The sequence below is a fragment of the Clavelina lepadiformis genome, chromosome 2 (genome assembly GCF_947623445.1).
Source record: "Clavelina lepadiformis chromosome 2, kaClaLepa1.1, whole genome shotgun sequence".
NCBI lineage: Eukaryota > Metazoa > Chordata > Ascidiacea > Aplousobranchia > Clavelinidae > Clavelina > Clavelina lepadiformis.
Window position 1 is genome coordinate 20,169,221 of NC_135241.1, and position 14,239 is coordinate 20,183,459.

Here is a 14,239-nt window from a genome sequence, read left to right on the forward strand (position 1 = left end):
TATCATAAATTAGCTCCAGCTCCAGCTCCGGAGCTCATTGATATCACTGCTCCGGCTCCAGCTCCGGCTCCATTACGTCACAAACTGAGGTTTAAGGATGAACGCTCAATTTGGAATATCTATCTCAATGGGTCAGTCAGTAGTCAGTACCATCGGTTGCAGCTATGAACATGTGACTGCTCTGCTGTCAAATCCCCAGTAATTCTTAATTTTGTGAAGGGTTGCTCTTAAATTATGTGAATTCAGCCAATAGTAGTAGGCTAGTAGCATAGCATCTTATGAAATACATCGGAGCCGGAGCTATGTTTCAAACAACTAGCTCCAGCTCCTGCTCCGGCTCCATTTGAATTTCACGAAGAGCTCCGGCTCCGGCTCCAGCTCCGGTGAAAATGCACGGCTCCGGGGCTCCGGCTCCGGGCTCCAGCTCCGGCTCCAAAGCCCCGCTTATGACTGTGGTAAATGTGAACACCACTACCCATGTTTTATTACAACTATATTAATCTCTGGCATCATAAGTAGTGGTGGGATTCAAATATTTTAACATCCGGTTCTCTAACTAGCAGCATACCATATTGACCTGGGTCCGGTACACACATAGGCATAGGTGGGCAGTACCGCGGTACTATAATACCGAATTACGGTACCGATACCGTCGGTACTTCTGAAAAAAAGTACTGAATCTCTGTACCGAATTACTTTTTTCAAGAAATTTCTGTCGGTCCCTGTACTCGGTACTATCCACGTGATAATTTCAAAATTTTAACTAGTATGTTTTCAAAAATGCATGTGAATTAATCTTTAATATTAATTTTACCTTTTGTTGATCTTTTTTAATCGAGAAACGTCAAGTAAAATCGCAAGCAATTAACGCCACATTTGTTTTGACCTGCAGTAACCTTTAGCGGGGCATAATAGCGGCAAACATTGCATTTGTAGCAGCGTCTTTTACGCAAAAAGTACCGGTACCGATAAACTACTTTTTAAAATAGTACCGAATACAGGAACCATCGGTACATTTTTTGCCAAGTACCGGTACCGACGATACTTTCAAAGTACCGACTGCCCACCTCTGCACATAGGCCTATACATACGCTTGTTAACAACCGGTTCGCGGAGATCATTAAAATTTCAAGAACCGGTGCGCACGAATCGGGTAAATCCCACCACTGATCATAAGCTAACTGACTTTACTGTGTTTTTTAACCAACATTTGCCAAGTGTTTGTTTATACAGGTGAATGGACAAGAGTTTATGAAAAGGATAATTGTGTTGCGCAGTCTTCCAGTCGAGAGCTTGCACGTAAACCTTGAAAGTGGACAGTGGTGACTTTTCAAGTTTTTTTTTGGGGGGGGGGGGCGAAGTAAGTTCGCGGAATATTTTGAATTGATATGGTACGGTATTGATATACGGAATATATGATCAACTTACACAGAGGTTCGATTTACACAAATTCCCCTGTTCTAATAGAGTTAGTACAGCTAAAGCTTTAACCAATGAATGACTCCTGTCCTGAAACACTGCGAATAGTTAATAACGCTCGTTTGGAATGTTTGTTCTTTTAGAGCACGTGTACATAAACGGGGGGCGAGCTGATCGCACTATCCTAAATCCACCACTGGAATCGAATGTTCAGTCATACGGGGAAACGATTTCTCAACAAAGAAGATCGGTAAAGGCAAATACAACTTCATTTTATTTCGGCAGTAGCGGTCTCTTTTCTTCGATTATTCACGTAACTACAGTGAGCCCTTACAATTAAAAACTCTAAAATTAACCCACAATTTAACAAAGTTGAATACAACCAACAAGTGAAGCACATGTTTAGTTATGATCGGCTCACCCGCTATGAGCGGAATTATGTTGACAGACGAGCACAAAGCAACAACGTAAAGGTTTCCAAGGCTTTTAGAATTCCGTGTAAGATGGGGTCACGCGCAGAGAAAAGACGGTAAAAATACAAAAATAATGTCCGCGAGCCCACAAGCGGCACAGATCTCGCACAAACGGCGAAAAACAGTTATTTACATTGTTAAATCCTACAGAACTCTTCATTATGGTTTACCAGCAGTGGAATTATAAGCCTGTTGATAGCTTGCGTAGTAATTCTGATATTGGGCTGCAGCAGCGGTAGCTTGTTGTTGTTGTTGAGCTGCTGCCGCTTGTTGTTGCTGCTGTTGTTGTTGTTGTTGGTAGTATTGAGCCCACTGCTGGCTGTAATCTTGCTGCTGTAAAAACCATTTGAAGGTTTTATCCTTTCTTTGCAGAAGTTAGTTAGTATAAACGACAACTAACTAAAAAGATACCTTCCACAATCAACAAGACAAATAAAAAGTACGTTCGGATACTTAACGTACATCAAGCGGCTTACGTGTTAAAAATACGGCCCAACCTGAGACTGTGGATTATACGCCTGTGTATTATGACTGCTTTGTTGTGACTGATTTTGCTGATTTCGTTGAACTTGCGCAGCTATTTGCGCAGTCTGCTGTTGGTAAGCTTGATGCTGGTAACTGTACGAGCTCTGATGAAAACAAAAGTTGTTCATTTATTAATTCAAAAAAAAACACAATTTAATTTTGTTGGTGAGTACAGAATATACCGAGTAAATACTAACCATCAGGGCGACAATACACTCTATTTTCATGTCGCAAAATTAAAAAAACGTATTTCTACTTTACCTGGTTTCTGTTCCCTCCCCCACGACCAGATTGCTGGTTGTTGCGGTTTTGGTTGTAGTTGGAACGATTTTGTTGGTTACCATAGTTACGATTCTGCTGCTGACGATTACTTCAAACACGTTTTAAAGAGAGGAGTGAAAGAATGATTCAAAAACATTACTATATATGTGAAGTTGATTGGAACACTTATTGTTGGTAAGTGTTGGGCAATTACTTGTTGCGGTTGAAGCCACCGCCACCTGTACCACTGCGGTTGCCGCCATAGCCACCTCGGTTCCCAGCTTGATATCCGCCACGGCCGCCACCAAAATTCCTGTTCTGTTGCCAATTACCTGAACAGACGTACATTTTCAGATAATCCTGTTTTTACACTGTACTGTGTGCAATTAGGATAACAAAACTATATTGAGATGATTAAGTAAAGTGCATGTCAACTATTTATAAAGTGCGAAAGACAACGGACCTTTACTCTGGTTCCAGTTGCCACCTCCACCTCCACCTCCATAGTTACGACGATTATTATCTGAAAACAAGCAAATTAAACCCAACAGAAATTCATAATCTTGAATTGTTCTCACAGTGTTAAACATTTGTATTTACAGAACATGTGGAATTGAACAGCTATGCAACGGTCTTATTTGGTCGCATATCTTCTGCGGATTGCCACAATGCCAGGTCAAACGAATGTACAACATACCACCATCCCTAAATCCTCCTCGTTGGCTTCCAAATCTGTTCGCTCCTCCAAAAGCACCGAATCCACCTCCACCGCCACCGCCACTGCCACTGGCTCTGAACGGGGGTCTTACTATCCCCATGTTCCTATTGTCATTAAAACCCCAACCTCCACGACCTGCTGGGCGAGTTCCATCAAAATTTCCTGGCATTTAAAAAGGATTTACTATAAGAATAACAGTCTATTGGCTAAAACTATTTAATAGCAAAAAGGGCGTTAAAATCGTAAAGAATATTGAAGCAAATTCTTAAATTAGCCATTCTATTCACTGTATACAATACAGATTACAAGCATAAAGTGAAGTTCACAAAAACAAAAATAAACTTCAAATGTCTGCGCTACAGCAAATTCTACATGCCCAATATAAGTTATAATTTCTTCCAAACCTCTAAACCTCTTTTCAGGAGGTGGACCTTTCTGTTTGGCATCTTTACGGTATTCCTCGATCAGCTTGCTCGCTTCCTCCTGGTCGAGTTCTGAAAAGATGATTTCTTCGAAGAGATCACCAACTTCAGGAAAGGCAAAGTTAGCTGCAAAGTTAAGGGAGTTATGAGATTTCTGCAATGTCGCTACGTCAGTTTTAAGGGGCAGCCAACAATTGTGGGAGCCGCTCAAACCAACCGTGATGAAGCAAACCCAAAGCTGGCTTTAGCCCAGAGGTAAACGATTTGGGCCATCTTGTTTTTATGTAGGTTAAGATCAACACACAACCCAATTACGATGGAAATACCTTTCATTTCATACACTGCAATATCAGGTATGTCTTTCCCTTCATCTTTAGTTCGTTTCTCTATGCGGGTTTTAAACTCTTCGTCAGTAGGCACAATTACAATTGCCTTTCGATGGAAACCCTCAAATGGACGCATTTTGCGTCTTTGAGCAGACGAATACACATTTGTCTATTATGCGGCAATAAATATGTGGGAAAGATAGAAAAAAAGACTTATGAGTTGGGACCATTATTGTGTCACAATCTGAAACAATCAAATGCCGTTAGAGGGCAGCATGTCACAATCCCCTACTAAATAAAAAATCATACTTACCATTAACTTACCATAATTGTTGTGATCTTGTTATCTTATTCTGTGTGACTGTGAATTATTGTCATGTAAGTGGGTGAGAAGTGTAGATGTTTGAAGAGATTTGATGATGAAAGGATAATTACGAGTAATTAAGGATGATGAAGTTTAAAAAGTGAATTTTTTGGTTTGTTTACAGACACAATAGTGCAGGAATTATTTTTTCGTGCTATGCTTGATTCCGCAAAAATTACTACCACACACATAAGATACATATAGAACCCACTTCAAAACTCGCGCAATTAATGATAAAGTAATATCTGATTGTTTGCAAACAGCAAACCTTCTGCAAATTTTAATTTCTGCAAAAAAATTTTTATTGACAATCTTGGGTGGATAAATGGAAAACCTCAACAACATGAAAGCAAGCAAGTGCCTTATCAATTGCCAATATTTAAGAAGACTGCCACTTGATTAGCTGGGGAACCAGAAAGTTTTCTTTTGGGAAGGAAGGGCTGAAAAAAAGCCCTGTTGCTCACAAAACATAGTCACATATTTACTTAGTGGTAAAGATACATTGAAAACAAGGGATCTTTTACAGAAAGGAAACAAATTATTAATAGTAGGCTGTTCAAACAAACTGCTTCGGCATTTTAAAAATGTGACTAATGTATATGCCAAAGTTATTTAAAAAAACTGTTAATCCACATAAAGATGAATACTGCTTTCCCAGCATTTAGGAGTATCAATTAATGAACAACGTTAATAGTTATCAACAAGTACATAGTCCCAACTTCTAAGTTTACCTCATTTTGCAAGCAGTTAACTGGAACAAATTGAACAATACATATTGTGACATAACAATAGCTGCGTCTCTCACGACCTACATGTTTATATTACCCCACTTACACTACCAAACCTCACAAATACTAAAGCACAAAAGAAAGTTCTGGGGGGCTGAAAGTGGGGGAAAACAAAAGACAACTGGTAGGTTGAACAAGGGTTGCGCAGTAAGAGTTTAACGTCTACACAATTACATATATTTTGTGCAAATGAGTTTTAGAAACTGTATAATATATGATTTAGAACTGTACTTGAAAATGTGTCATATCATATATTGTGTGTAGCATTGGTGTACTGTGCACAGTTCTGCATGGTTTTTCCTGCAAAAAAATGATTCACAAAGTAATAAAGAGCCGGTTTACCTGATCTAGGATGAAGTTCCTCTTCTTCCGACAAGCTACTTGGAAGAGTCGAGTGAGACAACTCGATGCATGTTGCATCAGGATGTCACGAGATGGTGTGCCTTGTAATCCAGTGACCTGGTGTAAGTAAACTTGTCATTTACTTCTTAGGAAGTTAGTTTTTCGTATAATCACCAATTAAGTTCATTATTTACGTTATCATCATTCTGCAATGATGAGGTAGTCTGCTTAATAAGTAGTTTGCTTGTTTTTATTAATCGTTGTTAACACTGCAGTTCAGTAGTAATTGCTTCACACTACTAAAAATTTCGAGTTGCAGAAAAAATTTAGATTGAAAAATGCTTTATATTGTTAAGTTCACAGCAAGTTACCTGCATTCTAGTAATCAGTGCATTTGTTCCCAAAATGCAGTAGTTCTTGTCAGGGTTTTCATTGGCATGTTTGCTGGCGTAATAAGTTTTGCCGGAGCCAGGCAAGCCACACAGCATTAAAACCTAAATAAGACAATACATCAGTCTCACCTGCAATCGTCACAACATCTTAAGGTTAAGGAGGTTTGTGTAAAAACTGATGCTTTCTATGATATACCTCACAATCTTTACGAGTGGAAGGTCCGACAGTTCCCCTCACTCTCTCATCAAGGGGAATGGTGGCAATATACTCATAATCTTCCAAACCTTCGGGATGGGGAAAGAACGGCGTTTCCTATAAAAAAGTTGAACATTTAATTTACTAGATCGTAAATCTTAAGTAATACGGCATGAAGTGAAAATTACCTTTTTGTCAAAGTTCATTTCCACTGTTGTGTTCTTGCAAAGCACGTGGGGGAATATTGCAGCATCGTTAAAGTCAGACTTTTCAACGGCAAAAGCAACCCCAAGAGATTTGCCATTTTTTGTAAAGATAAAAGAAATGTTTTCTTCACCAGTCAGATCCTAGAAAAGAAAGTTTCAACATGAGATAAATTTACTGGATTCACACTGGGAAAAGTTACTGCATACATTTACTGTACAAAACTTACCAGATAACATCCAATTACGTCTCCTTCTGTGAATGTTTCGCCAAAATCGACAGAGGTTTTATTGGTTACGGCTTTGGCAGTGCCACAGTATGCAAAGGAGAGTTTCTCTTCTCCGAGCAACATTGATGAGTGGTTAAGGGACCAGCCTAATCGGACTAAATGCCTGTTCTTTTCATGGGATGGCAGGTGGCGCACTGAGTGTTCCTCTGCAAGCTAAATTGTTTGTATTTTTAGCTATTTTTATTCCTTTGCTTTTTAATTACACCATGAGTGATGATTCAGTTGGTTCAAAACCTTATAAAATATTAGAGTTGGCACAAAAATCTATACAAAGTAGAAAATGCAGCCATGAAAGTCTTGCCTTGCATTCATAGCAAATCTTCCCAGCTTTAACTCCATACGTTGCTCTAGAACCTGCCCATAAGTAAGCAAATCCTTCCAGGGTGAGAGGCTGTCCGGTGAGTCTATCACGATGCAACTGGAATGGAAAACACCACAGTCAGGAAAAATTCCATCAGCATTTATGCATTTTATTAGGCTTAATAGAGTGAAAAAGCAGCAATTCTCTGAACCTGAAGTATTGGCTACAACTGTCATATTTCTATGAATTAAGTTGAAAGATGAATAATTTTAAAATTGAACCTTCATATTCAGGTCAGAGTTATATTTGTCAAAGACAACAAGGGTATCATCAAATTCTTCCTCAGGCTCCTCGGGCGGTGGTGCATATCTTTATTTCGTAAATAATTAAGTTGGTAGTTTGAGTTTATGTCTTCTTTAACACCCCGACCACGAAATTGGCCACAACACGTAAAAACATCTGACAAGAGAAACTGGTATCGGTCATTTCAATGTCACTCAATATTTTCTCACCTTTCCTCGTACCGACGCTGTCTGTCATCGTCGTGACGACGCTTACGTGAACTTTGGTCACCTTCGGAAGATATGCTTTCTGTTTTTGAACAAGCAACAATAAATCACGAAAATCATGTTATCCCAATAAACTACTTCGAGCCATTTATACTTATTTCCACATGCCACTGCTTTCGGAGTTGCCTGTTTGTGTAACATTAGAAAAGTAATAAAAATAATAGAAGACACAGGCCTCCATATAAAGGAACCAACTATTTGAAGCAGAAACAGGCAGTGGTTGACTTGTAGCATGGGGGATTATTACGTTAACCATCCATCACCTTCTATCAGAACAGTCACTTAAAAGCAGTATGTTTTGCATTAGTTTTGTACACGGTTTTTGCCACACAAAAATCTGTATCATCTTAAGTTAATGACTTACCAGTCTCCTAAATGTGACCTAATGGCGCTACTCAAACTTTTTTGTTTGGTGTATCAGTACAAACTTTTTGCAACATGGTAAGTAACAATATGTTATTAGCAATGTAAAATTCGCACATAAACGTCACATTGACACGAAAATCAAACTCCATTGAAAACAAGAAGATGGCTATGTTAAAATAACGTGATTTGCGTCTTAGTTTATGGAACAAATTGGTAGGGAACTTTGTACCAGGAATCAATCACATGCATACTAGCACCAGTACACATACCACAATTTGAGTAGCGCCAACCTGAAATATAAGGTTGATATAATATATCAAATTTTGAAATAAAATAAGGACCTTCTCTTTTTTCTTCCTTATGGTCCTTTCCTTCAGCTTGAGCTTGTGGTTCGCCTTTGCCTCCATTTTCCTGGACGCTGCTTTCTGATTCTTCAGCTTTCTCAGAATCAACAATCGAATCAGCAGTGGAATCTTTGGGTTGTTCTTCTTCATCATTTTTATCAACAACAGCTGTTGGTTCTTCTTCCTGTGATGCTTCATCACCAGTGGGAGCACTTCCAAATCCTTCGTCTGGAGTTTCTAAAGAAAGATAAACATGTTACTGAACTATGACTACGTATTTTTGCCTATAAGCATAAATCATGTACCAGTACTGAAGATATGAACTATCAAAGCAATATTGTAGTGTACACAAAACAATGGTTGTACTCAAACCACCGTAAACAGAGAAAAAGTCAGATACTATTAAAGGCAAACATAAAACAAAATGTATTACTGCACCAATAACTGCTGACTCCGGCTCATTTTGCACAGCAGGTTCTTCTTGGTGTGTTGGTTCGGTCTCCATTTGCTCTTCCTACATAGCAATCAGGTTAAAATGCTGTTATCATAAAAGGTTACATCCTCTTCCTAAAGTAACTCCAACTCTAACTACATTATCGGGCAAAAAAATCAAAAAAAAACATATATACACGCTTTCTAACGAGTACAATTTGTATGTATACTTTCAGTTCTAACTTCTAACATACCAATACCTGTTGCGATACAGATTTCGACTGAGCGATTTCAGATTCTGTATGTTCAGGTTCTTCTTCTTCCTTTGGTGGTTCCATCTCAGTAAGTTCAGAAATTTCTGGAGCTGCATTGATTGCTTCTGGTTCTTCAGCCACTTTCTCTGATTCTGTTTATCACATACGGTACAATTTTACAAGCTACCTTGTTTGAATAAATCCCAGAATACCCACAAACTAAGCAGACCTTGAGTGAAAGCAGCCGTTTCCTCTGGTTTTTCTTGAGTTATCTGTGCAAAACATATGCACTGTTTTTAGTCACACAGTTTTTGTCATAGGCAAAAAAACAAAATTAAGATCCCATTACTCCTACTTCTTCGGGTTGCTCTAGTTTCTCTTGCATGTTATCTTCTTCTGGTTGCTTTGGTTCTATTAAAATGGAAGCTTCATCTTCTGTTTGAGAATCATTTTCAGCAATAGTGCTTGCCTGATGAAATAAGAAATACTTGCCACAAACGAGCAATTTTTGTAATTCCTACTGATAACTCCTCCTCCAAGAATATACAACAGACTGCTTCATTTTCGACTAATTTAAACTTTTTCAAATTGAATATATGAACATATTTAAAACAGTTAGAGTAAACAATGTAGTCAAAGACTTTGACAAGTGAAAAAAAACACTACCCTAGCTACACTGCAACTGAGTCAGGTGTCAGCCTAACAAACAGGTGCTAACTGAGTTCACCTTAAGACTACAAACATGGAAAAAATACCACTGAAGCATGACAATTAATTAATGACATCATTAAATTGCACTGAGCCAACAAAAGACGAATTAGTTCAAGGAACCCAAGTTGAAAAGCACAGTAGAGTATAAAAATGTTTAGGTTTAAGAATTTGAATCTTGCAGGCAGATTCAGGTAAAATCCTTTATTTTTGAATACATGAAAGGTTGACATTGACTTTATGCTGATGAAATGGTTTCAAAAATGTTTTGTAATGTTTGATAAGTGAAAATAGGTTGATTTTGCAATCATTTATTAAACAGGTTTCTAGTCTGGGCAAAAATTCCTTTCTTGTTAGTTACTTTAATGAAAGTTATTATATTCGAATTATCATAAGCTAATTTGTAATTACATTTGGCATAACCATACTGTTATTGAACAAATATGCAAAAATGCTACCCACATCAGGGTCTTCTTCGCTCATCATTGATTCCTCACCAGCGCCTTCTTCTTCACCTGTCAAAGATGCATAAATGTGAAAAGTTTTAATCAAGGACAGGACAAGTTGACTCCAAGTCCGATATATATGGTCGTGTAGTAGATTTTTATTTTAGTTAGTTAGCTATATGAATATTAGTGTTTTTCCATAACAGAGACTCCAGTTGAGTATTGCCCAATGGCACATTTCATGCCGCTTCAAACAAGAAAGTTTGGTAACATCCCAGATTTTGATAATACTTTAGTAAATTGTTAAAAATATGTAAAAAATGTTAAGTACTTTTTGAGATATGGGTCTCTGAACATGAGGTAGTGGCTTTTAGGGGTATTTACTATATTTCTCCTTCATATTTGACAAGCCATATCTCAGAAGTTCTTCATGCTATGACCTTGCTTCCTTAGACATAAAGTAAGAAATTATAGCACTTTTAAAAAATTAAATTTAAAATTTATATGATTATGATTTATAAGAATTTTATAAATCGCCTAAATTCTTCGTAAATTCCAATTTTGGGATGTTTTTGTCATATTTAAAGCCTTATATAACCTATGATGATAATTTGAAGATTCTTAAAAGTTGTTTATCTGATAGTCCAACAACTTTTCTTTAGATAGTATTTAAAACAGTTTGACAATTTTCCGTCACTTTGCCCACATTCAAACTCAAAAAACGCCATGTGGGTCATCGTGGATTTTTAAATTTTTATAGTCAATTAAAACTTCCATACATGTACTAATACATGCCACATTTGCCTCAAACTAATACTGATAAAAAAATGCTCGTTTCTTTGGGTTTTCTAAATGTGTTTATACTTTAATCGTAACACCTTAACATAGTTTTTACATTATTGCAATAATGTAAGATATCATATAGACTGCCTAGATCAGTTGTTCCCAACTTCGAGTTTGCAAACTGCTAGAGGTCCGTGAAAGTGGCGCAGTGGGTCCGCGAGTTAGCAAGTATATAATAATTTTGAAGTTGGAGTCTATGAGAAAGGATTTTGATTTGAGAAAGGTTGGTGAACCACTGGCGTAGATGATGCCAGAAGGCAAGCCACAGATGAATCGAGACGGAATATTGTATTTACACACTGACATCATTCACGATATCTTATATTCTGTATTTAGAAACTAAATTTGAACGTTAGTTTTGTTATTGTAAATGCTTTACATTGTACTATTTCTGAACACTGGGTCATAAATTGCTTTTATTATAATTGCTGTCTATTTTTCGATTGCTGTTTGAGGATAAACAGCTAATATTCTGTTTAAAGTTTGATTAGCACTTTGCTATGTTGCAACGAAACCAAATACATACATAACACACATTTGGTATAATCTGTAACAGTAATTGGAATTGTTGTAGTAGCAACAGTAAAAAATTTGCCAATAAAAAGAATCTAACAACACTTAACTGTAGTAAACAAGATTAGCATTAGTTTTGATCAATTGAATTGTGTTACACTAAACGTGAAAGCAAACTTAACCAGCAAAACAAAAACGCTGTTTAAGCTTAAATAGTATAAATTTGACAAAAAGAACATGTATTTAGCTTGTATCGTGCGTGAAAATGAACTAATATCTGATGAAAACTAATACCGTTCAGGTAATACTAGTAGTTTATCCATTGCCTGTGTCAGTTTTAAAGTTGGGGCAACTACGAATTTTACTGGCCCAGGCCTAAACCAAACCACAAGCTAAAGGAAAAGCAAAACTAGCATTCTTTAAAAGGCAAAATTCATCAAAAATTTCCATATTTCATGCGATCTGATATATTACTTAGTTAACTTCTCATTTACACAATCAAGCGTGTAACTGGCCTTGGGTATTGATAATAATTTAATGTTACATATGACAACACTATGCATAACGTCAAGTATATATTAGGCAACACCCAACCAAGACCTCAAACTTACATTTGACTTGTCCCACCTCTGGCTTGTTCCTAAAATGTTTGAAAATCTATTGAAAAGTTGGTGTGTAACTTATCTTTAAAAGAAATGAATGCTAAATTGCTGCCAAAATTGTCCCGACAATGAAAAATATCTTTACATCTTGTTAGGAGTAGAGGTGCAGTGGAGGGGCACCATCACACACTTTATACAAAGCTGTAGCAGTTATATCATTTAGAACGGATTTGAACAAGTATTTATGTTCATTGCTAATGACCATTTGTGGCAAATTTGGTAAAAATTAGCTGTTTTGTTGGCAAGGTTTTTAAATATTTGAAAGATAATTTTGAAAATCTTAAAAAATTGATTTTTTAAAGTTTCTTCTAAGATATTCTGAGAAATGGCTTGTCAAACATGAAAGAGAAATATAGTAAATTCACCCTAAATGCCACTACTTCATGTTCAAAGATCTATATCTCAAAAAGCACTCAAGATAAAGAGCAAAAAAACTCCAAAATTTATCTGGTTAACACATTCTCAACCAATTTCTAAAAATATACTAAAATCTGAGAGAGTGACCTAACAATTTACAAGTAAATTGGCATAAACAGCACGAAATGACCCTAATACCCAGCAACAGATATCTATGTTGTTATATTTAACCTCTGTATACCCATTATAACCTGGTAGTTTGTGTATATGTGGTCAAATTATCTACGTTTTTGCAGGTTTGATAGACTTACTTTCAATTGCCGACATCAGCAATGTCACAAGGTCAGCTTTTTTCAATCCTTTTGTAATTGGAATATTGCGAGCTTCAAGTTCAACCTTCAGTTCGGCAACTTTAAGTTTTTTGGGATTAAGTTTCCCCATTCTGCTTGTATTAACTTAAAAAGATCTATAAAAATAAACCTATCTCAGAGATTATACATACAGCTTGTATATAACTAGTAATTTCCAAAGAAATATGAGCTACTTCAGTAAACGGCTTGCTAATTATGCAATTGATATTTTCTTACTTCAATATATGGCGGCCAGTGAAGTAGTCACTTATTTTACCGGCCGCCGTTCACTGAATTATAAAAATATGAATACGGCAAACGACAATTAGGCTGATTGAAAGGTAAGCTAATTTTCAACTTAAACCTACTTCCTAATTTAGCCAAAGTGTAATTTAACCAAAAACTAATCCCCTCTGACCCAAACTCTCACTTTTTAAGATTAAATTAGGCCTACATCAGAAATGATTTGGACAACAAAATCAAATAGGCTATTAGCAAGATTTGGACCCGAGACCTCTACTATACCGTTAGTCCGTTACCAGTGATATCGGTACAAAGTGAAATTGGTACAACTATAGGCCTAGGCCAGGGGTTCTTAAAGTATGGGTCGCGACCCAAACATGGGTCGCGGAGGGTCAGAAAATGGGTCGCGACATAGTGACATAGGTGGGTCGCGACATAGGTTAATATAATATAATATAGGTCTATAGGACATTAAAATGGGTCGCGACATAGGTTTGGGTCGTGAGGTGATCATGAAACTCAGATTTGGGTCGCGCTCAAAAAAGTTTAAGAACCGCTGGCCTAGACCTATACACCATTGCATTGCTTTCTTCCCTCGTTTCAATCAAATCATGAACCTGTCAGTAAAAATTTGAAGTTCTCCGAATTTTGGAATTGTGATTCAACAAAATTGGTAACGGATGCCAGTAAAATAGCCTAGGCTAGTCGATTCGTACATAAAATTAGAAACTGCTGAACTGTGCACATTACTACGTAATTGCGCACTTTAAGTTCATCCAAATATTTTTGTACGCCCGCACTTTTCATTTTTGGTTGCTTGGCGCACTCAAGATCCTGTTGAAAATGACCATATTCTGCAATCCTGCAAACAATTTTCTGGTTGTCAAAATTTTATCATCTCATAGCCTATTGCCAAGACAAAACGCAAACGCCAATTCAGAATAACCAAAGCAAAGTTTGTTGTTTGTAAGCCCTTTCATATAGAATAAACCAAATAATGAGTGAACGCCATCACACGTAGCAAAAATCGTCCATTTATAAGTGTCCATACTGATGTCCAGCTTTTACCCGGTGCCGTAAATTTGTGTTTCTGCATTCCGCACGCCTAGCTGCATGATCCCTGATTACATTC

General features: G+C 37.1%; 1 protein-coding gene across 4 annotated transcripts; it reads right to left on the bottom strand.

The window, feature by feature from the left end:
• Nucleotides 1-1,675: 1,675 nt before the first annotated feature.
• Nucleotides 1,676-13,012, bottom strand: LOC143445597 (uncharacterized). Of its 4 annotated transcripts, none has more exons than XM_076944811.1 (23): nucleotides 12,826-13,012; nucleotides 10,156-10,208; nucleotides 9,341-9,454; nucleotides 9,215-9,257; nucleotides 8,992-9,137; nucleotides 8,738-8,813; nucleotides 8,297-8,536; nucleotides 7,533-7,611; nucleotides 7,302-7,389; nucleotides 7,021-7,137; nucleotides 6,660-6,872; nucleotides 6,415-6,573; nucleotides 6,227-6,343; nucleotides 6,010-6,132; nucleotides 5,639-5,755; nucleotides 4,145-4,313; nucleotides 3,801-3,944; nucleotides 3,376-3,558; nucleotides 3,142-3,201; nucleotides 2,893-3,010; nucleotides 2,679-2,787; nucleotides 2,390-2,521; nucleotides 1,676-2,222 (listed from the first exon to the last, which is right to left on the bottom strand). In XM_076944811.1, the coding sequence occupies exons 1-23, from the start codon at nucleotides 12,953-12,955 to the stop codon at nucleotides 2,052-2,054; spliced, it is 2,901 nt and encodes a 966-aa protein (XP_076800926.1). In that variant the 5' UTR covers nucleotides 12,956-13,012; the 3' UTR covers nucleotides 1,676-2,051. The 4 variants fall into 4 exon arrangements, with proteins under 4 accessions (XP_076800926.1, XP_076800925.1, XP_076800928.1 ...); XM_076944810.1 differs by having other exon boundaries at nucleotides 1,676-2,225; XM_076944813.1 differs by having other exon boundaries at nucleotides 2,081-2,222; nucleotides 2,369-2,521.
• Between the last annotated feature and the right edge of the window lie 1,227 nt (nucleotides 13,013-14,239).